This window comes from Schistocerca gregaria, chromosome 1, assembly GCF_023897955.1.
Source record: "Schistocerca gregaria isolate iqSchGreg1 chromosome 1, iqSchGreg1.2, whole genome shotgun sequence".
NCBI lineage: Eukaryota > Metazoa > Arthropoda > Insecta > Orthoptera > Acrididae > Schistocerca > Schistocerca gregaria.
This window is the reverse complement of record NC_064920.1, coordinates 791,112,231-791,136,800: the sequence shown is the minus strand read 5'-3', so window position 1 is coordinate 791,136,800 and position 24,570 is coordinate 791,112,231. Positions and strand designations below refer to the sequence as shown.

Sequence of the window (24,570 nt, the reverse complement as noted above, 5' to 3'; positions counted from 1 at the left end):
TTGATGGTGCCAGTTCTGGTAAAGGTTGCTTCGTCCGTAAAAGAGGACTGATGATAGAAATCCCATAACTGTAATGGTATGATGCAAAATCCATCTTCAAAATCCTTCCCGTAGAGGGAAATCCCCTGCTGGTATTCCTTGCACTCGTTGCTGGTGATGGAATAGTAGCGGTTGTCATGCAGGATACACATAATCGTACTTAGGCCTACTTCATGTTGGCTGACCACTGGCCTCGAGTTTGTACCAGGGCGCGTCTCTAAATACTGTACAACCCAATTCCTCAAATCCGGTGTACGCACAGTCCGCCGCCTCTCTGCACGTCCATCTGTCTGAAAGACCTCATGATCAAATAAACGCCCACAACGGGAGTCAAATGTTGTCTCATGCGGTTGATGTCTTTGAGACTACTTGCTTTGGTGTACTCGTGCCCCCTCCCGATTGTTTCCATCTGCTTCGCCGTACGCAAATACAATCTCAACTTTTTCCCGTCATGAATACCGGATCATTCTGCCGCTTACAGTACGCTGCATTAATTACACAGCCTGCAACTCACAAGGAATACACCGCACGTGGAGTGTTTATTCGGCAGCGCCATCGATGGATTTCCATACACATATACATAGGACCATTTTCCCTAAATTTCCAGTCAGGAATCCGTCCTTGCAGTTTGTCGGTTTTATTAATATTCACTCTGTATAAGGACGTCAGCTACAGCCACAAGACATTTGACAATAACGGAGGAATACCCAGCCGAAAGATTTTGCGTTTTAAACCACTTGAATTGGCTGCAAGCTCCAGAGAGTTTTCTCCACGTTAAGTAAAACTCAGCTGTCATTGAAAATAAAACAGGCTATTATTTTAAAATTCCTGACCTGCTGTACTGTCACACCAAAGCCTAAAATTTTCTATAGACCTTACACCAAACAGTTTCCTGCGTGTCCAAGCATACTGTCTCTGTTACCGCAGAATGAACGACACCATTGCCTCTTATAATCATAGGTAACTATAACAAACAACGGGAAGATATTGCTTTACCTATGTCTTGAGTTCGTAGCACTAGTCACTAATAGTACTACTGGCTGTTTAAGGCTCATAGTTTTTCTCAGTCGGGAGTCCAAAGACGTCGTCGTCATCATTAGCGCGTTAATTTCGTGGAAGTTTATGTCTACAGCTCTTAATTTAAAGTTGAAACAAGTCACTGACGTGCAGTGTGATGTACGTAATACTGCATCTTGCTGCAAAATACGTATTCTATTGTGTCACAGTAAACACTAAAATCTTATTGATTTGTATGGAAATCCGTAGCTCTGATTAGACATTTTAAATAATCCTTTCAAAACTGAGTTGGTCCTTTTATCCACTGAATACGCATAAGGCACCTGAAAGGAAAAAAGTTTCCATAATGACCAAAGCAGAGCCATTCATTAAGAATTCTAAAAGTTCTCGTTACCGATCTCATTAATGTAATGACCATTAGAGTGAAAGTCTTTTTCTCACAATTTCCTGCCTCATTACCCCCAAATTTTGATTGGAATGAGGTTAACCCATCACCTTCATTACTGAGTGTCTTCATTAAATGAAAGAATATATGATACAATGCACACATATGAATAAGAAAAATATTCTGCTTGTTTTCTGAATATCGTGCTGTTGCTTTCACTACTGCCTAGTGGATGCTAGGGTACCGATGGCCGACCTAGTTCTTTCACCATTACTGTTGTTTTGTGACTCGTTATGCCTGCGCCCCGAGGTGCTGTTTTCTGTGGGCAATGAGTTTGTCAGAACGAGCGACTGAGAGAGACGCCCATGAGGCAGCTCCATTTTTGCAGTTATTATTGACAAGCTATCTTGAAATTACTCGTATCCATTACTTCAGTGCACCGGTTCGGCTCTTACAATTTCAACACAGGAAGAACTGTAATACATCCTTCTAAGTGATGACGATGATGATGTTTGGTTTGTGGGGTGCTCAACTGCGAGTTCATCAGCAACTGTACGAAGTCACAATTTTTACACAGTCCAATGTTTTTCACAGTCAGTTACTGGAGAATATCTTCAACCCGGCCGGGAATCGAACCCGTGTGACCCTGAGATCTAGAGGCAGCAATGCTAGCCTCTAGACCACGGACTGCTGACACATCTTTCTAAGCATTCTGACTATGACATTCGTGCTTTCCAATAAAATATATTCAGGATGTCTGTTAGGTATCAAGTAACATGTCTGTTGCTTAAGGGACTCTCATTGTCTCTGCGAAAGAGGTGCCCTCTTTTCTTCATTTCCTACGTCCTTAAACGCTGACACAGGTCGATAAGGTTTATTTAATATACCACGTTTTTTATATACTGACTGTGTTCCATTCACTGTAGTCTGTAGATCAGTATACTGAACAGGCAACTTTGGGATTAAACTTAACTTTACATGATATGCTTTGGATGAATGAGCCTCCGTAACCATCAATTTAAAATGTCTACAAACCTTCAGCAAAACTTCCTCATATATGTGTCCTAACTAATGACAAGGTCGAATGATGTTGCTGAAACATTTCCAATAGCACATTACGACTTAAAATAAAATGGGATTTAAACTAAACTGAAAGATTTCCAACTTGCAGCTATAATCAGTCATATGTGTAAAGCAGAGTACATGAGTGTATCTCCAGGATCTCCTCCAAAACCCCTGGATCGATATCAAGAAGGAAGGATCAGGTCTTATGCATATCAGCATTGTGGCGGTTATAACCTCCTATCTCCAATAAGGAGGAAGATATGTGCAAAAATGTGTTTATTTTTTTGGGGGGCATATAGGCTGCCTTGCATGACAGGCATGTTTTGTGGGAACAGTATTGGCCTACAAAATCAATGTGCTTTGCATGGTAGCCTACATATCAGTGGCGAGAAATGGTTTCCTGGGCACTGACATGTAGGCTGCCTCCATGATACATGTGTTTTGTTGGAGCAATTTCAGCCTGCTTTATCATTCTGCATTGTATGTCAGGGGAAAATAAGTGATTCTTTTCAATCCCCTGGTGTTTCGCCTGCCTTGCATGGTAGGCATGTTGTGGGAGTAGTGTCAGCCTGCTTTACTGAACTTTATTGCAGAGACTACACATACCAACGAGCATAGCAAGAGAGAGATTGAGATGGACAGAAGAGGGGATGAACAGAGCGAGGGGGAGGAGGAAATGGACAGAGAGGGGGGAGGAGGGAGAGATGCATGGGGCAAGTGGAAGGTGTAGAGAGGTAGTGAGCAGTTGGAAAAGGAGGAGGCAGAGGTGGAAAGGTAGAGGGGAAGGAGAGTACAGTCAGAGGGAAGGGGGAGGAGGAAATGGATAGAGAGAACGGGAGGAGAAGATGAAGAGAGAGGGAGAGGATGGGCAGAAGGAGATACACAGGTAGCAGTGGGAGGATGACATGGACAGACAAAGCAGAGAAGGAAGGAGGAGATGAGCATCGAGAAGGGGGAGAAGGGGGTAGAGGGAAGTGTCTTCAGCCACATATGCTGGCAAAGTCTTGGGGAAAAGGGTAGTTTTAATATAATGTTTAAGTTGACTAATGTACTTTACAAAATCAAAGATCATCCTTTTCGTCGTGCTAACTACTCCAGACTACCTGTGCCGGACTGGGATATGAATCCAGAACGTTGCCTATCACAGGCAATATTCTTACCGACTCCGACTGACCTGTCCAAGCGAGACTCACGATCTGTTCTTATAGCTTCACTTCTAACAGTTTCCGAATATATATTTGTCCTCAAAAGTCAAGTTTCAATGATCGTGTACTAGTCAATCACACAGTTTTAATCTGGTTGGTAACTTTGGAACAACGTACGTTCCACTGCAGAGGGGAAGATTCATTCCACGTCATAGTACACCTTTAAGTTAGTGGGGCAGTCTTCATTTGTAATGGCAGTCAGACACAGATTCAATCCACTAAGCAGAATAATGCCACTAGCATAACATGATAACAGTCGTGAATGCCTATTATTGACTGTTTTTTCACTGAAATGTGACAGCGGCACTGGTGCAGTTTCCGTATCGCGCCTAGTGCATACATTCGATCGTGAAAAGAGGTAGGAGAGAGGTCGAGATTGCCTGTTTTCCTATATCAGTTAAGATGGTATGTAAACTGCTGAAAAACCGTTTTGTGCCAGCGTTATGAACTGCACAGTTTATGTGTGTCTGCGTTTTTTTTAAATCGGAAACCTCTTACACGACACTCGTTTGACCACAGAAAATCAGTGCGTTCAGCGACATGCGCAGTCGAACTGAAACCGAATCTCCATTCGCAGTGCATTTTAATGGAGCACTTTTGTCTCCAACCGTCGACGGCACAATGGAGCTTGGGACACCGTTCGGTCTGTCAACATACCTCGAAGGGTCACAGACTGCATCACAGGGCAGTTCCAGCATCGGAAGTTGGCCGCCGACGAATTGGCATATACCAAAGTAACGAAATTTGAACATCGAGTAGGCGTATTTCGTTATAAAACTCTGAAGAATTGCTTGGTAGTGATCGCCTGAGGTTTACAAAACCAGTTGATGGCTGCTGCCTATAAATATGGCTGACACACACCCAGAGAAGAATTCAACAGTATTGCACTCTGCATTTTTGGGGCAAATGGGAGGGCTGTGTCGAGTCCGACAGTACGAAATCGTCTTTACACGATACGCTTATGTCCCAGTCGCTTCTTACGAACAACGTACAAATCCCCCAGCACAAAGGACCCGAACAAGGCAGGTAAAGGAAACTGTAAAATTGGACCAGGATCACTGACACTGCAAAATTTGAAATATTTATCTGACATCTGACGTTCGTCTTAGAAGAGTGTTGAGGTAGCGAGATACCAACGTATCTCTTAGGCATGAAGCTGCTTAGTTTCTTCAATAAGTTGAGTCAGTCAAGATTTGTGTCCGATGCCCCTCAACGCTAACGAGGGTAATTTGATGGATGTGGAGCTCCTGGACAGGGTCATCCAACATAATGTCCAGTCCTACGAGTTCGTCTTTCAAGACGATAATACACAAATACACAGCGCCCAGCAAGCGAACACCTGTCTCCAGTGGGCATTAACCAGTGGAGTGGAACATGCAAGGGGCTGATAATTCTCCGGACCAGGAGGAACTTTGAGTGCGTCGTCGCACGAGCTCCTCTCAGATACTGGATGTCCTGAGGAGAGTCATCGTCGACAACAATGAAAGTAACGTACTGCACGGCATCGGCTGGAGAAACACGTTGCGGAATGTTACCAAGTCCTAGATTTTGGTTTCACATATGCACACTTTCAAACAGATTGCTGTAATTTTGGTTATTGCTTAGTTTTTACTTCACAGTAGATTCTAGTCTTTCATTCTTTGCTCCGCTTGAATCTAATGTGGCATATGTTTACAGGAATGTAGGTGATGCAAAACGGTTTTTAGCGATTTGTTTAGGCTGGGAACCAAAGCAGCCCAAGTGGCTAATTAATGAGGCATTTGACTCATAAATACGAGGGACATTTTATAAGTAATGCAACACAATTTTTCCTGGAAGCAAGTTGGTTTCATTCATGATCGCAAAACACCATATTATTCCATACTCTTTTAGTTACAAGGCCCTCCGATCAACGCGACGGTCTTGCGCTATGTTACTGCGATGGCCTATATGACCGCCTTGCATCACTCTAACGGTCAACTTCGAGGCCAGCGTCTTGCTGCACCAATAACCTAACCATCATCCACGTGCTGCTTTCCGCAGAGCACATGCCTCACTGGCTCAAACAGATGGAAGCCGGAAGATACCAGGTCCCGCCTGTAGAGGTGTTTGAACAGTCCAATGAAGTGTCGTGAGCTCCTCTCGGGTGCGTAGATGTGTGTAAGATCTTGCATTGTCATGGAGAAGTTCTTATGCATTTTTTGGGGGGGAGGGGGGGGGGACGAACACACTGAAGTCGTATCTTCAGTTTCCCGAGGGTACCACAATACACTTCAGAACTGATCGTCGCACTATGAAGGAGGATATCAAACAGAACAACCATTCCAGAGTCCCAAAAGACCACTGACATGACTTTATCGGCTGATTGTGTGGCTTTGAATGTTTTATTCGGAGGACAAAAAGTTGTCACTTTCAGCCTCGAAACCAGCAAGCAAGCGCTCATAGATGGTCCTTCACTGCTCTTACGGTCTTGTATTAGGCGGCGAGAAACCCAACGGGCAAACACCTTTGAGTACCCCAACTGGAGGACGAATGTATCAGCACTACCAACAGAAATGTGCAACTGTGCAGTGAGGTGTTCGATTGTGATGCACCTACCACCTCTAATGGGAGGGTCCACACGTTCCAACATTGCAGGAGTCGGAGCTGTGTGTGGCTGGCGTGCACGTGGGAGATCGGACAGGTTTGCGCTACCCTGTTGCGACGTTGACAGGTGCTTTCCCCAACGACTCACCGTGCTTTTGTTCACTGCCAGGTCTCCATGGACATTCTGCAAGGACCTACGAATATTTGAGATGCTCTGGTTTTCCGCCAAAAGAAACTCAATGACAGCTCTGTGCTTGGGACACTCCTCCGTTACAGACACCATTTTGAGCGGTACGCTTAGTTCCGCTAGCTATCGAAACTTCATGAAACTGTAGGGGCTGAAGGTGTTCCACAACAAATTCTCCATTTTTTTTAACCGAAACTGGCCGATAAAAAAATATGTTGCATTGCTTATTGAACACCCCTCGTAATTCGAAATCGTTTCGAGGTTCATAACGTGTTTCATTTCGTATACAAGTCTCCTGGAGCCTGAGAGAGGAGTATAAGAAGTAGCAATGATGCGAATCGGATGTTATAGATACGAATGCTCAACAGATGGAGGAGATGAAGGGGAAAAGAGCTCCGTAGGGGGAAAGTTAAAAAGGGCGGACATCCAATCGTCCACTGCCAGCGCCGGTCGGGGAACGAAGCAGTCGCATCCGGATGCTATTAGTCTCAGCGGTCGAGCAAGGGGCACTCGAAGGCTTAAAAGTTGCCTGGGCGACACGTGCTCTCGAAATAAGTCGCGCGGCCCAGCGGTGGCGTGGCAGCGCGAGGTGGCACTTAAAAGTCCATCACGGCGCGGCCGCTGGCCCGGCTGCACACGGCTCGCGCGCGTAGGACCAGGCGCAGTCCGACGCAGGCCGCGCCCCGCTTGATTGCCCATTAGCCGGGCTAATCGGATTGAAGCGGCCGTTCCCGGGGGCGGCGCGCACCAACTGCAGATAAACAAGCCGCGGCGCGAAAAATACGGCGCGCTCGTTAGCGGCCGTGATTGGCCGGCCCTGCCCTGGTGTCGGTGGCCGCCTAATTGCGACGGAAGCGACGCCGCCAGGAAATTGCTCCGCTGCATACGCCGATACGCCGCCGGCACAACGGGCCAGCCGCGCGCGTCTTCCGATGGCCGCCGGTGGAGGCACGTGTCTCGGTCAGCTCGCGACGCAGCGGCGGCGGTGGCACCCCTTAGCTGGACGTAGTGGCGTAGCACTGAACAAGTACACTGACGAAATCAAATCACAACGCCGAGAAACAATTGATGTAGAGTATGAGATTTCTGGATGCAACATATTTAAGTGCTTAACAATGCAAGATCACAGGTACTGTTCAAAAGGGACCGTCGCTTGGGGTATATTACTTGAAACAGATTCTGGCAGACGTTGGCTTCATGTGGCTGTGTGGAAATTACCTAGTCTTAGTTACAGGTATGTTTAGGGATATTTTACTTTTTTCTGTCACAGGTACTCAGAAACCTTCTTCATCTGTATTACAGCCCTCTATGGGTGTGGATATGAACACGAATAATGCGCAACGCATTCTTTTGGAGAGATCAATGAAAGAGTTTTCCGTCATAGAACGCAGCATACCTATTGGCAGTCTGTGCCATTAATATTTATAATTGTTAAAGGGGTATCGGGTTTGTTCAAGCATAGCATACTGAAGTTATTCTGAGTAAATTGGCTTTATTTCTTTCATAATTTAATATAATGTTAGGTGGAGGGGAGGCCTCTTATTATTTTACACAACTGCACGCAACACGCACGCTATTTCTGGGAATGGTGGAATTCTTAACAGACGGGATTGCAGCTCATCAGCCACTAGTAATTTTCCCGCTACTTTAATATTAAAACACATACGACAGGATAGACAAGAGCTGAAGCTTGCACCTAGTGCGCAGATTCAATACTAGCATGCAAATGGGGGGAGGACAGAGACTCGGCTTGACATTTAGACGATGAAGCTGTCTTTTCTATACTCCTGTTCTGTACTGTATAACAACGTCAGTCAGAATGTAGCCAGTATCAAAGGATACTGCATGTTCACGTGGTGGCTATGGCCACGTGGGTTCAAAGTGGCTTTCCCAATGCTTACAAGATTTTAATCAAACGGTTGAAACTGTGTAAATGCCTGTACCGTGCGTCGGTAGCAGTTTATTTAAATAATCTATTGCTTCTACTAGAGTTTCTCTATAGGTGAGCGTAGCTGCCTTGTTACTAGTTCGTCACACGTGGAGCACGTGGTCCCTATTCGTATTACACAGGAAACACACATTAAAAACCAATAAACCCTTCGAAAATTTCTAACACACACAAATAAATTGAAAGTCACACGGTTTGTTACCTAACTCTATCGTATAGATGGACAATTTCGCTATCCGAGCCTAACGTTGCCTACCACGTGGCCTGAACACAAAAACATACATATATCAATCTCCATACACAAAAATCATACAGCAGATAATAATCAAAATAACCATGAACGGAATCATTGGTTTGCCTATTCATCGCTGTGATGAAAAAGAGTAGGTCAGTCAAAAATATGTACTATTCCAATACCTTTTTTCATTACCAATCGAGACGAACATGCTGAAGGCACGTCCACTCACTTACCCTTTCTTCGCAAAACAGCTCCTTACCATGGCGGAGCTCCCGAGAGCCTCTGGTATTCGGTGGACGGGGTAGCCTGACCAATCTCTCCCCGCTAAACCCTATGTTCTCACATTCTCTTTGACAAAGTTTTGCCTGTGGTCGATCTCGGCCACTCAAGCCCAAGGAAACAAAGTTGGCACTACTACAGTCTACCAAGAGTTGTCTGCTTCTAAACTAATGGCTGACATCGCTTCAGGAAAGATGAGAATAGGTTGTAAAGGATATTTCACGTGCGTGAACGTATAAACATTAAATAAATATTCTACAACATAATAAATCAACGTTCCATCCTACATCATGGGAGTTTCATTTCGCCCGCGGTGGGGCCGCGTTACGATTGAGAGAAAAACGGCAAGTGGCCGCACCCGTGAATATCTGTCGATGATGCTGTCCTTTTAAGAAGGTACGACTGCAAAACATCGAATTTTATCATGGAACGGTACACACAGTACCGTTTCAATGTAAACGCGATATAACCCATTGCAAATGTCAAATTGCAGTACATTAATAACCGGTGTAATCTTCCGTATGTTGAATGCAAGCATGCAAAGGTGCATGCATTGTGCTGTACAGGTACCAGATGTCAGTTTGCGGAATGGAGTACCATGACAGTTACACTTAGCTCTCAATACAGCGACGATTAATGCTGGTTTGGATGATGCCAGAGTTGTCGTCCGATGATGTCCCATGTGTGCTCGACTGAAGACAGACCTGGTGATAGAACATACCAAGAGACATGTCGACACTCTGTGGAACATTTTGGGTTAACAGCGGTATGTGAGCGGCCGTTATCCTGTTGGAAAACATCCTCTGGAACGCTGTTCATGAATGACAGTATAACTGGTCGAATTATCGGACTGACGTACAAGTTTGCAGTCAGGGTGCTTGGGATAACCATGCGCTCGCTTCTGTCGTCATAAGAAATCGCAGCCCAGACCATGACTCCAAGCTTAGCCCCCAGTATACCTATCACACAGACAGGTTGGTTGCAGGCCCTCAATTGGCCCTCTTCTAACCAACAAACTGCCATCGGTGGCACAGACGGAAAACCAGCTTTCATCAGAATACACGACAGACCTCCAATGAGCCTCTAATGAGCTCTCTCTTGACACCACTGAAGTCGCAAATGGCGGTGGCTTGGGGACACTGGAATGCACGATACAGGGCGACTGTCTCGGAGCTGTCCTCGAAGTAACCGATTTTTAACAGTTACTTACGTCACTGTGCTGTCAACTGCTGCCCTAATTGCTGCTGCAGATGCAGAGCGATGGGCCAGAGCCATACGCCAAACACGATAGTCTTTCCTCTCGTTAGTGCCACGAGGCCGTCTGGAGCCCGGCCTTCTTGCGACTGCTCATTCTCGTGACCACCGCAGCCAGCGATCATGTACAGTGGCTACATTCCTGCCAAGTCTTTCTGCAGTGTCGCAGAATAAATATCCAGCTTGTCGTACTCCTGTTACACACCTCGTTCGTACTCAGTGACGTGCTGATAAGGACTTCCTTGTCGCCTTAAAGGCATTCTTTACTATCGTCAACTCGCCACGTCCAACCTCAAAGGTAACTAATGCTCACGACTGTTACGGCGTGTATTTAAGGCAATTCTGATGTGAATCCTCTTAATGGTACTACCAGCGCCGCTTTTACGCGACTGTCTGCAGCTCGTGGTCGTGCGGTAGCGTTCTCGCTTCCCACGCCCGGGTTCCCGGGTTCGATTCCCGGCGGGGTCAGGGATTTTCTCTGCCTCGTGATGACTGGGTGTTGTGTGATGTCCTTAGGTTAGTTAGGTTTAAGTAGTTCTAGGTTCTAGGGGCTGATGACCATAGATGTTATGTCCCATAGTGATCAGAGCCATTTGAACCATTTCAATCGTACGCGCCTGCCTCTAAATCGGAATAGACACCGTCTTTCAGATGTATAAACACGCTTACCACCTTTCATTTATAACGCACAACTCCTTCTTGATGTTGAGATTTTTTTTTTTTCCTGGCAGTGCACTTCACAAAACTTTGATAAGCTGCACGTAACTGCTATCCCGGATCTAAATCCTATTGAACACCTCTGGGACGGATTGGATCGACGTGTTCGTCGTAGATGAACCTCAAATATAGGTAGGTTTTCTGCTGCCTTATTGGACGATCGGTTAAAATTCCTAATTGATGTATTACATAAGCTTGTGGATTCAATGACAAATAGATGTGCTGTTGTGATCAAAACCCATGTGCATGCATCCAAATACTGACTTTTTCTTCAGATTGCAAAACGGTTTTGCTTTATTCTTACGTACTTAGACCTACCAATTACTTTTGAGCGAGAAGAATTGTCACTACTGTTATGATATATGATGGCCTATTTTGAACTAAATGTACAGAGAGTACAGTGGCGCACGACGCCGACAGTGAGACAGTGGTGCCCAGTGACTGCGAGTGACAGCGTGTTGCCCGCGTGGTGTCGGCAGGTACTACTACGACAAGAACATCATGACGAAGGTGCACGGGAAGCGGTACGCCTACAAGTTCGACTTCCAGGGCCTGGCGGCGGCGACGCAGCCCGCGGCGGCCGACCCCGCGGCCTACAAGTACCAGTCGGACCTCTTCATGTCCAGCTACCACCACAGCACCAAGCTCAACTTCATGAGCCCGCACGCCGCCATACCCTCCTCCTCGGGTACGTACGCTCGCCGCTTCGCAGCGTCACCAACTCTGCAACACCTTACCATTGCTCACGTCTCTGAATATTTCTGTTGTATGTGAAATCACGTTAGCAACTGTTACAAGTTTTAAGAAAAAGAAAAAAGTCTGGGTTGAAAAATAATCATTTTATTACAAACAAGGCTGTTTTACACACAAGTTTTTTTAGCGTGGCCATCATCCGGAGCAAGCACAGATATATTCGACTTGTGAACAAAAATGTACACTCCTGGAAATTGAAATAAGAACACAGTGAATTCATTGTCCCAGGAAGGGGAAACTTTATTGACACATTCCTGGGGTCAGATACATCACATGATCACACTGACAGAACCACAGGCACATAGACACAGGCAACAGAACATGCACAATGTCGGCACTAGTACAGTGTATATCCACCTTTCGCAGCAATGCAGGCTGCTATTCTCCCATGGAGACGATCGTAGAGATGCTGGATGTAGTCCTGTGGAACGGCTTGCCATGCCATTTCCACCTGGCGCCTCAGTTGGACCAGCGTTCGTGCTGGACATGCAGACCGCGTGAGACGACGCTTCATCCAGTCCCAAACATGCTCAATGGGGGACAGATCCGGAGATCTTGCTGGCCAGGGTAGCTGACTTACACCTTCTAGAGCACGTTGGGTGGCACGGGATACATGCGGACGTGCATTGTCCTGTTGGAACAGCAAGTTCCCTTGTCGGTCTAGGAATGGTCGAACGATGGGTTCGATGACGGTTGGGATGTACCGTGCACTATTCAGTGTCCCCTCGACGATCACCAGAGGTGTACGGCCAGTGTAGGAGATCGCTCCCCACACCATGATGCCGGTGTTGGCCCTGTGTGCCTCGGTCGTATGCAGTCCTGATTGTGGCGCTCACCTGCACGGCGCCAAATATGCATACGACCATCATTGGCACCAAGGCAGAAGCGACTCTCATCGCTGAAGACGACACGTCTCCATTCGTCCCTCCATTCACACCTGTCGCGACACCACTGGAGGCGGGCTGCACGATGTTGGGGCGTGAGCGGAAGACGGCCTAACGGTGTGCGGGACCGTAGCCCAGCTTCATGGAGACGGTTGCGAATGGTCCTCGCCGATACCCCAGGAGCAACAGTGTCCCTCATTTGCTTGGAAGTGGCGGTGCGGTCCCCTACGGCACTGCGTAGGATCCTACGGTCTTGGCGTGCATCCGTGCGTCGCTGCGGTCCGGTCCCAGGTCGACGGGCACGTGCACCTTCCGCCGACCACTGGCGACAACATCGATGTACTGTGGAGACCTCACGTCCCACGTGTTGAGCAATTCGGCGGTACGTCCACCCAGCCTCCTGCATGCCCACTATACGCCCTCGCTCAAAGTCCGTCAACTGCACTTACGGTTCACGTCCACGCTGTCGCGGCATGCTACCAGTGTTAAAGACCGCGATGGAGCTCCGTATGCCACGGCAAACTGGCTGACACTGACGGCGGCGGTGTACAAATGCTGCGCAGCTAGCGCCATTCGACGATCAACACCGCGGTTCCTGGTGTGTCCGCTGTGCCGTGCGTGTGATCATTGCTTGTACAGCCCTCTCGCAGTGTCCGGAGCAAGTATGGTGAGTCTGACACACCGGTGTCAATGTGTTCTTTTTTCCATTTCCAGGAGTGTAATAGCAATGTATTTTATTTCTTCCAGACGCGTTCCGCCGCTTACTACACGGCATCTTCAGTGGAATCTAGAGTGACACAGTTTTGTTTTGAAATGCTATGTTTGACGATTATAGAACAGTTCACGTCTTTTTTTAAGTAAATAAGCGATTATTTGCAGTTATTCGCTTTTTAAATCACAGTTTTCTTTAAAATACCTACACCTAGTGACAGGAGACTAATACGGCTGTACAGCAACTAGCGCAAAAAATACGTAAATTGTGAAGAAAAAAAGTTAGTAACATGAAATCGTGCTTATTTTTCGTAAGTGAAGTTATAGTGCGACCTCCAGCGTGTGGCAAGATGACAGGAAACGCAGATGCCAGCCAAGACCGCGAATAACTGTAACTAATCACTTACTTACGTAAAAAAACAAGACTTGAACGTTTTACACTCAACAAATATCGCATATCAAAACAAAACTGCATCATTCTAGATTCCACTGAAGATGCCTTAAAGTAAAACGCGAAACGCGTCTGTAAGAAACAAAATACATTGTATCAAGAAAAGGTAGTTTTTATTTACAAGACGAGTAATACTGTTTTCTTTTAGAATTATTACCTTGTACCATAAGCTGAAACGTCACAGTAGTAACGGTTAGCAATAGCCTTAATGTACATAACGCTGGTCTTATTAGATTAGATTCTTCTTTATTTGCTGACTACATTAGGTTGACATTTCTGCGATACCTATTTCCATATAGTCATGAATGATAAAGTTTTCTTTCTCAATAATCGGCGTACAGATTCATTGAATTGGCGTAAGCAGAGTAAGAAAGACCTTATGCTCTTTCTTAATGGACCTCAGCCATTGAGGAACCTTCTCCGGTAGACAAAAGGACAGTTAGGAATTTTTAAATACAAAATTTCTCCCCCTTACTGAAACCAAGACTCAGCCAAATATATTCATAAAACAACTTCTGGGAACAGCATTGCCAGCTTGTTTTCTGCGACACGCAGTCTGAATAGTATCGTCGGCACCTACAAAAACAATAAAAAAAATTTAATACAATTTTTACAGTCAAACGTTTTCTTAATGAAGAATAAAGAAAAGAACAAGTCTACGACAAATATTCCAGATATTCATATCTTTCTGACAGGAGCTCAAGTGCAGTTTGATTTCCGATAGTCTCGGAGATGAAGTAACAGACACAGAAGTGCGCTTCAGGCCAACTACAGATCTGATCATTAAATGAGGTCAGTTTCGCACACAGGACTCTGCACCGCATTTTTTTTTTTAAATTTAATGATGGCTGTAAAGCCAAATTCGGTTATCTGTCACAAATAAATTAAAGACTGCGAATTCCACAGTTCACAAATCTGAATCTGTGGGGTACGAGTACAGATAGGAAAAGATGGGTGCACGATCTTGTCATCACATACCGTTGACACACAGCCATTCGCTATTGGAAATTAAAGCATAATTTACGATTTAAAATGTGTTCAATACACCGTGCCGTTTATTCAGTTTCTTTGCTAACAAGACTAGTTTGAAAAATATCGTATCATATTGATCGAGTTATTCCCGAACCTTTTGTGCTTGTGACTGCGTCAAGTTACCGATATTATTTTCAAGAAATGAATGATAGACTGCGTACATTTGAAGAATTCGACTAACACAACACCACTGATTTCACACACTGGTTGCACCTTAGACTCCACAACTTGAAACTTTACATGGTCTTCTTGGAGTTACGCGCTTATATTGTTATTCTACCATTTACAACTGTCAACGTTTTTTACTAAAATTTTTTATGACTTAGACAGTAGGGACATTGACGCAGTTTGCTTCTTCCCATAATTAATATAAATATCCTATATTCGTAGAAATAAATTCAGAGAGACAAGGTTTTCTTCCTTTCAGATACTATTATTTTTATTTGTCGACTTTTTTTTAATTCTCCGAAGTTCAGCACTACGACATTTCTTTAACATCTTCTCATTCTCATATCTGCTCCTCCTGAATTTACTGAATTATCTGTGTTTTATTTACTGGTGGGTGGATTGCCCTTAGCTCAAGGTGTATTTCCTCTTTTCACTCATATTAGGGCGCAAAGACAGGTTCATTGTTGACTAGTATTTGTTACGGATTTCTGATGCGTTTGCAAGCTTCAGCCAATAGCAGAATGCTAGAGATGGCGATGCAAATTTTGCCTCTTTCAGTTGTGCAGTTAGTTTAAAAAACTATTAAGTGTCCGCGTATGTTCGACAGGAAGTAACCAGTACATGACTCACCCATTACAAGCAAGCGGGAAGGCTCCGTGGTTAAAGGCACTATCATTTAGGTTTTCCGAAATTTCCCGAAATCAGCTTACCCGAATTATGGAAGCAATCCTCAAATAACTCTCTGCCAATTTCTTCTTGAACTCTGTAATACCTTATCTTATACGTACTTTAACCATTCTTCCTCATTCTTAATGCATCGTAAATTCGTAGTTATATTAACTACTGCAACACTGACGTATCCTTCTCTCATATGTCTCGTTGTTTAACAGAAATTACGTGTAAGTAACATTGACTAAGAAGTAACATGCAATAAATGTAGCTAAGCGATTTTCTGCGTTTTCTTTTTCATTACACGTCACGTAATTTCTTCCCTTCACCTGTGGCAGAAGCATATGCAGCAATCCAGGCACGCCTGAACTGCTTCTGCTCACGTCATTTGCCGCTTGACCTACTTCAGTGCAATAAGCTTCGGTTAAAAGACTTGCGGTGAATGAGCCATAACCATCATCGCAATATAACGCGTATAAGCTGTTGCGGTTACCCCTGGTCCTTGGATAGTAATCAGACGTGTTATAAAACACCAAAGAAAATCTCAGTAGTAGACCTTTATGATTCATCTGAAAGAAACTGATGCTTATTTTGAGATAGCTCTAGGTAAATGAATCATGCGGTGCATCGTATGAATGTGATTCCTAGGCCCTAGCTTTATTCGCTTCTTCACGGTAGTAGGAAATTTCTACTGTTGATAATAACACGAACTCTAATATTATGCAAAGTGAACCGTAAGATAAAGTCAAGATCTACAATAACGAATCTGGAGTGGGCGAGTTAAAGGAATACAGTATTGAATGCTGGCGATGCGAACTGCTCGCAGTTTCATTAGTTTAACAGTTATATTGATTGACTTACTACAGACGATAACGGATAATTTTGTATCTCACATCATTTACTCTGCGTAAGAGTCACCAACCTAAGAAGTGTTCAGAGCATCTGCACTTGATCTGCCGGCACCTTCTTAAAGATCCGATTTCGTCCATCCCGATTTAGGTATTCCGTGATGGCGCTAAGTCGCTTCAGGCAAATGTCGGGATGGCTCCTTTGGCAGGGCACGGCCGATTTCCTTCCCTAATTCTATGAGACCGATGACCTCGCTGTTTGGTCTCTTCCCCTTTTAAAGGGTGCAGCTCAATACCTTCCCCATGCTTCCCTAATCCGAGCTTGTGTTCAATCTCTAATGACTTCGCTGTCGACGGGACGTTAAAAACTAGTCTCCTCCTTCTCCTCAAGATAACATCTATACAATCACAGCAACGAATCTGGCTACATGTGCCGATGCTTCTCAGTGCACACATAAGGAAGAATGGAGTGACATGGCTTCCCGGGAAATAAGGCACCCTTTCGCAGTATGGGATAGCAGACAATGTTTTGAGAAGGAGAGGCGTCCTGCAACAACATAAGAGAACTGAGACTAACCAATTGGTTGTAGTGATTGTGGAGAAACACAGCAACACGGGAGTAATGCAAAAACGGACTAAAGTGTCTGCGATTACGAGAACTAGCACGTAGGGACTTCAGAAATTAAGTTACACATGTCGTTCCACTCTAAAACCTTTGCGTAACAAGAGGGCGCACTGCTAGAGGAGAGTAGATGCTTTGGGTTTCCTGCAGACACAATTCTGCTGTGGTATGGATAACAAGTACTCCACGGTGAGCGAGTGATACAGCGCGATAAGTGGGAACTACTCCTCAGCGCAAGTGCACAAGAGAGTGCGATTTTTTGTGAACAAAATGTCTAAATTGCACACGAGCGTATATTGGACTTCTGGCGGTGTGTGGACCAAACGCAGTGTCACCGTCCTGCCGTAGTGAAATTGTGCCAAGGTGTGAATGATACTGATCGGAAGGAAGGAAGGAAGGAAGATCTTGAACCACACGATTTACGTCTGTCCATCAAGTTGAAAGAACATCTAAGGGAAAGGAGATTTTCCAACGATCAGAACATTCACACAGCGCTTGTCGAATAGCTGCGTCACCAAAGAGCGGATTACTACTGTCGAGCAATAGAACGATAACGACAACTTTCCTTGACTTGTTTGCAGAGTGTGTTTATAAATAGAGGCATCTATATTTGTCAGTTTGAAATTTAGTGCAGCATTCAGCGATAGTTATTTGGTCTATCAGAATAATGTACCCCCCCCCCCCCCGCCCCGTTCTTTTAACCTCTGAGTTGTTCTTGACGAAATAATCTCTTTAACACTCGACATGACACTTTCTCTTCAAATGTTTTCCTAACCAACTTTTGAAACGATATTGTTAACAGGAAATAACGGTCTAGTCAAAGAGGGTGGAGGAGCGGATAGAGGTTCAGGGCACTCTCTTGTCCTAGGGGTGGGAAATTGCCCCTAAAGGCGGAACAATCAGCAATGATCAACGACATGAGGATGCAGAAGGCAATCGAAACCACTGCATTAAAGACACGTAACGTGTGGCCTGTAGTTGAAGAAGTGTCATGATGATCTCTCCATTGGCAAAAGATTCCGGAATAGTCCCCCATTCGGATCTCCGGGAGGGGACTGCCAAGGGGGAGGTTACCATGAGAAAAAGATTGAATAATCAACGAGAGGATAATGTTCTACGAGTCGGGGCGTGGAATGTCAGAAGCTTGAACGTGGTAGGAAAACTAGAAAATCTAAAAAGGGAAATGCAGAGGCTCAATATAGATATAGTAGGGGTCAGTGAAGTGAAGTGGAAGGAAGACAAGGATTTCTGGTCAGATGAGTATCGGGTAATATCAACAGCAGCAGAAAATGGTATAACAGGTGTAGGATTCGTTATGAATAGGAAGTTATGGCAGAGGGTGTGTTACTGTGAACAGTTCAGTGACCGGGTTGTTCTAATCAGAATCGACAGCAGACCAACACCGACAGCGATAGTTCAGGTACATAAGCCGACGTCGCAAGCTGAAGATGAACAGATAGAGAAAGTGTATGAGGATATTGAAAGGGTAATGCAGTACGTAAAGGGGGACGAAAATCTAATAGTCATGGGCGACTGGAATGCAGTTGTAGGGGAAGGAGTAGAAGAAAAGGTTACAGGAGAATATGGGCTTGGGACAAGGAATGAAAAAGGAGAAAGACTAATTGAGTTCTGTAACAAGTTTCAGCTAGTAATAGCGAATACCCTGTTCAAGAATCACAAGAGGAGGAGGTATACTTGGAAAAGGCCGGTAGATACGGGAAGATTTCAATTAGATTACATCATGGTCAGACAGAGATTCCGAAATCAGATACTGGATTGTAAGGCGTACCCAGGATCAGATATAGACTCAGATCACAATATAGTAGTGATGAAGAGCAGGTTGAAGTTTAAGACATTAGTCAGGAAGAATCAATACGCAAAGAAGTGGGATATGCAAGTTCTAAGGAATGACGAGATACGTTTGAAGTTCTCTAACGCTATAGATACAGCAAATAAGGAATACCGCAGTAGGCAGCACAGTTGAAGAGGAATTGACATCTGTAAAAAGTGCCATCACAGAAGTTGGGAAGGAAAACATAGGTACCAAGAAGGTAGCTGCGAAGAAACCATGGGTAACAGAAGAAATACTTCAGTTGATTGATGAAAGGAGGAAGTACAAACATGTTCCGGGAAAATCAGGAATACAGAAATACAAGTCGCTGAGGAATGAAATAAATAGGAAGTGCAGGGAAGCTAAGACGAAATGGCTGCAGCAAAAATGTGAAGACATCGAAAAAGATATGATTGTCGGAAGGACAGACTCAGCATACACGAAAGTCAAAACAACCTTTGGTGACATTAGAAACAACGGTGGTAACAAAAGTGCAACGGGAATTCCACTGTTAAATGCAGAGGAGAGAGCAGATAGGTGAAAAGAATACATTGAAAGCCTCTATGAGGGTGAAGATTTGTCTGATGTGATAGAAGAAGAAACAGGGGTCGATTTAGAAGAGATAGGGAATCCAGTATTAGAAACGGAATTTAAAAGAGCTTTGGAGCACTTACGGTCAAATAAGGCAGGAGGGATAGATAACATTCCATCAGAATTTCTAAAATCATTAGGGGAAGTGGCAACAAAACGACTATTCACGTTGGTGTGTAGAATATATGAGTCTGGCGACATACCATCTGACTTTCGGAAAAGCATCATCCACACAATTCCGAAGACGGCAACAGCTGACAAGTGCGAGAATTATCGCACAATCAGCTTAACAGCTCATGCATCGAAGCTGCTTACAAGAATAATATACACAAGAATGGAAAAGAAAATTGAGAATGCGCTAGGTGACGATCAGTTTGGCTTTAGGAAAAGTAAAGGCACGAGAGAGGCAATTCTGACGTTAGGGCTAATAAATGGAAGCAAGGCTGAAGAAAAATCAAGACACGTTCATAGGATTTGTCGACCTGGAAAAAGCGTTCGACAATATAAAATGGCGCAAGCTGTTCGAGATTCTGAAAAAAGTAGGAGTAAGCTAGAGGGAGAGACTGGTCATATACAATATGTACGACAACCAAGAGGGAATAATAAGAGTGGACGATCAAGAACGAATTGCTCGTATTAAGAAGGGTGTAAGACAAGGCTGTAACCTTTCGCCCCTACTCTTCAATCTGTACATTGAGGAAGCAATGATGAAAATAAAAGAAAGGTTCAGGAGTGGAATTAAAATACAAGGTGAAAGGATATCAGTGATACGATTCGCTGATGACATTGCTATCCTGAGTGAAAGTGAAGAAGAATTAAATGATCTGCTGAACGGAATGAGCAGTCTAATGAGTACATTGTATGGTTTGAGAGTAAATCGGAGAAAGACGAAGGTAATGAGAAGTAGTAGAAATGAGAACAGCGAGGAACTTAACATCAGGATTGATGGTCACGAAGTCAATGAAGTTAAGGAATTCTGCTACCTAGGCAGTAAAATAACCAATGAAGGACGAAGCAAGGAGGACATCAAAAGCAGACTCGCTATGGCAAAAAAGGCATTTCTGGCCAAGAGAAGTCTACTAATATCAAATACCGGCCTTAATTTGAGGAAGAAATTTCTGAGGATGTACGTCTGGAGTACAGCAGTCTATGGTAGTGAAACATGGACTGTGGGAAAACCGGAACGGAAGAGAATCGAAGCATTTGAGATGTGGTGCGATAGACGAATGTTGAAAATTAGGTGAACTGATAAGGTAGGGAATGAGGAGGTTCTACGCAGAATCGGAGAGGAAAGGAATATGTGGAAAACACTGATAAGGAGAAGGGACAGGATGATAGGACATCTGCTAAGACATGAGAGAATGACTTCCATGGTACTAGAGGGAGCTGTAGAGGGCAAAAACTGCAGAGGAAGACAGAGGTTGGAATACGTCAAGCAAATAATTGAGGACGTAGGTTGCAAGTGCTACTCTGAGATGAAGAGGTTAGCACAGGGGAGGCATTCGTGGCGGGCCGGATCAAACCAGTCAATAGACTGATGACCCAAAAAAAAAAAAGAAAGAAATTGAATACATGATTAAATTTAGGCTGCGGGGCTGAAACCCCCGTTAGGCCATCCAAATGTAAGTTTGCCTTCGTTAAAATAAAATATTCTTCTATGGGTCATTTCAAAAAGCTTTTGTTTCGTCTATACCCAGAGCTAGTGCTCCCGTTCCTAGTTAACATCGTCCTTTGGTTAGATGTATAGCTTAACACTGTTCGAAACGCGTTACATTTACAAAATTATGTTACAAAGTGAATTAATTTACTAATAGTGACTACTAAATGATATTTATCAATTTTATTAAATAGTGGCGGCCGAAAAACAGCTGGTATGGTTAGACAATAAATATAATGCAGATTTCTGGGTGAATTGTTACATGTCAAGCAAATTGAAACGTTTGGAGTTCGATCCTAATACTGTGTCCTGCGACTGAACGTTACTTTCAACACTGTTAATGCTTTTTGGATGTGAATACTGGTAAGGTGCAATGCACCTTTCGTCCCTTCTTAATCTATAATCCCTTCGTAAATAGCCTGTGAGCCTATTCGTCCATCAGAGGAGAGCGAATATCAACTGTTTACAATGAGACGATGCTTATAAACGCGCCCAGACCTTTACAGTGTTTGAAAAAGGCCAGCCCACATTTGAAGTTAACTTATGTGAATTATATAAGCTAATAACATACATAAAAAGTAATTGTGCCAACTGTAATGAAAAGAAATAGAGCACATGTAATGTTTTGCCTTTGTTTCAGTTAAGTATTTTTTTTTTTTTTTGAATGAGGGGTGAGGAGACTAGAGCTGCTGTTTTGGAAAAATTATTGTGAAACAATTAAATTTTTCCGTCAGGCAATACCATTAAAAAAAACGATAATACGACCATCGTATTGATGGAAGAATTTGAAGCCATTTTGACTATTTTTCGACCGTGACTGTCTTAAGAAATATGTAATTTTTTTTTAATTACCGCTACCAGTCACAAACTTTGTCAACTATTGTATTAATTTTTTATTTAGCGACGTTTTTCGATGGTTATACCTCATCTTCAGGCTAAATGGCATTAGAAAAACAAATTTACAAGAAGGTCATACTGATGTTACACAGTCTCTTCGTAAATGCTGTGGTCGTCCTGTGGAAGAAGACAGAACTTAGTAAGATGTCACTTTGGAAGCTGGACATGTTCGCACGAAAATGTTTTGTAACGGTCACTCACTGTGTTCTTCTGGCGTGGCAGTCTCCTTGTGATGCGTTGAGGTGTTTCCATTCACCACAACGCATCTTACTAAGTTCTCTCTTCTTCCACAGGATGACCACAGCATTTACCAAAGGACTGTGTAACATACGTATGACCTTACTGTAAAGTTGTTTTTGTAATCCCATTTAGCCTGAAGATGAGGTATAACCCTCGAAACATGTCGAAAAATAAATACGTAATACAATAGTCGACAAAGTTTGTGACTGGTAGCCGTAATTAAAAAAAACCTTTACATATGTATTGATGGAAAATTTTTGGATTTTGGTAATTGTGTGGAGACAAAGAGAAGATTGGCAGGCGTACTTTTACTGCAATCTTCTAACGTGTGTCATTGCCAGAGGATGTGTGTGATTTGGCACAGACAAGGACTCATGACGCCGTGCTCTTGAGACGGCAACATTTCTGAATTGGGCCACGATTTTACCACCAATGATTCACTGATTGTCCTTGTGCTCAGAAGAGAAGTCTTGAGCGACCACCGACCAATAGCTGAGGCACGCCATGTAAGACCTAATAGCAGAAGTGCCCCTCATGTTCCTCAGTAAGAACGTCTCACTCTCGCACCTCTGTAATTTGCTATGGATGTGTCCATACACTATTTTGTCAGCTAGGCTTTTCAGTTTTGCCAACTTTTGTTGAAATTATGTGACACACTCTTTTCAGGTCTAAAGCGAATACACTTGACAAGAATGTTCCTCTCTAAATTTTCAAGCAAACTCTCGAGTACTTTTACTTTGCCAGTATCTGCAAACCTCCGTGCCCTCTTTGGTGTTCAACTTTTCCGTTGGCTTCGGCAGTCTTCACTGTACGGCTGTCGCCAAGAGGGAAAGATTTGGGTTGAGCTCCTTGGATCCGAATCTATAACGGCCTACTGAAAGGCGCCCACAGCGCTACGGTCTAGTCAGCATGTTCTGTCCGTCTGCAGCGGTATTCTTCCACGAAAAAGCTTTGTCTCGCAACGACTCGGGGTGGTTAGTCACTACATCTTCAAAACAACCTTTGCTTTAGGACTGTCGTACTTTTATGTAGTATTAACAGAAGTTAGAGTGCGCTCTTTTCAGTGTCTCGTCGCAGTTACAGCCCATTTCCAAAAACGTGTAAATAACCCGACGGTATGGCGCTCGGGCAATTTTTCGCGAACTCGACGCGGCAAATTCGGCGGCTAAGGCGGCGGCAGTTTTTCACGAGGCGATAATGCCGGGGGCGCCATTCTTGCGGCGGCGCCTTATCTGAGAGCCGGGGGCGGCGGGGGCGGCAGGGGCGGCGCTAACGGGGCAGCGCTGCGCGGCGCCTAACTTATACTGCGGGCCTTTCAATCTGGCGCTCATCACGCGCGCTCCGGAAATTGTCTCGCTCGCTAGCTGGAGCCAGCAGCCGCGCCGCGATCCTATCTGGCGAGGAAGCGACAGCGGCCGCCGCCGCTCGCGACCGCTCAACCGCCTCCTCCTGCGCCTGCCGCTGTCAGGCCGCTTCAGGTACCGTGCAGTACTGCAGAGCGTAACACACAGTACCGTAACAGCCTAGGGCGCAAAGGATGCTCCATTTCAGATCCTCTGAAAATGTTTATCCGCTACAATGTCAAATCAAACACCTTTCGGCACTCTAGTTTCCAAACTTACTTTATTTGGCTACCTGTTTTGGCGATTTACTACGCCGTCTTCAGGAATCTGACCGTCGTGTAGGAAGATTCCACCTCGGTTCTGGTCGAAACAGAAGCCACCAATACTAAAGACGGCGTAGTAAATCACCGAAACTGGTAGCCAAATAAAACAAGTTTGGAAACTAGACGGCTGAAAGGTGTTTGATTTGACATTCTGTACCGAACAGGCGAGTACCACTGGTCATACAGAGGCTTCATACATTAGGGACGTGGAACTCTGCTACTGTGATGAGTAAACGTTTTCAGAAATGACTGCAACCAGTCGCCTTTTGTGAGGGAAGAAGCTTTTAGTTTTACTATTACCGGTTTTATGTCGCTTGGAGACTAATCATAAGATAGTATACAGTTCTTTGCGATTATATGTGATCTCGTGTGACTAGGGTAGACCGTTCGCCGGGTGCAAGTCTTTCTATTTGATGCCACTTCGGTGGCTTGCGTCTCGATGGGGATGAAATGATGGTGATTAGGGCAACACACCACGCAGTCCCTGAGAGAAAATCTCGGCGCCAGCCGGGAATCGAACCCGGGCCTTAGGATTGATATTCTGTCGGGCTGACCAGTCAGCTACCAGGGGCGGACAACGATTACATGCAGCATTTAGGAGAGGTCGTTGTGTAGACGTGATAAGAAAAAGAAAAATCGAAATAACAAAAT

The 24,570-nt window shown here is 44.5% G+C and overlaps 1 protein-coding gene across 2 annotated transcripts in view; it reads left to right on the top strand.

Moving 5' to 3' along the window:
* The window catches only part of LOC126269699 (transcriptional regulator ERG homolog), a 291,748-nt gene that overhangs the window by 204,692 nt on the left and 62,486 nt on the right, over positions 1-24,570 (top strand). For both annotated transcript variants that reach the window (XM_049974012.1, XM_049974011.1), the window contains one exon: positions 11,379-11,587. In XM_049974012.1, the coding sequence (XP_049829969.1) occupies positions 11,379-11,587 (209 nt within the window). The remainder of the gene's footprint in view (positions 1-11,378; positions 11,588-24,570) is intronic.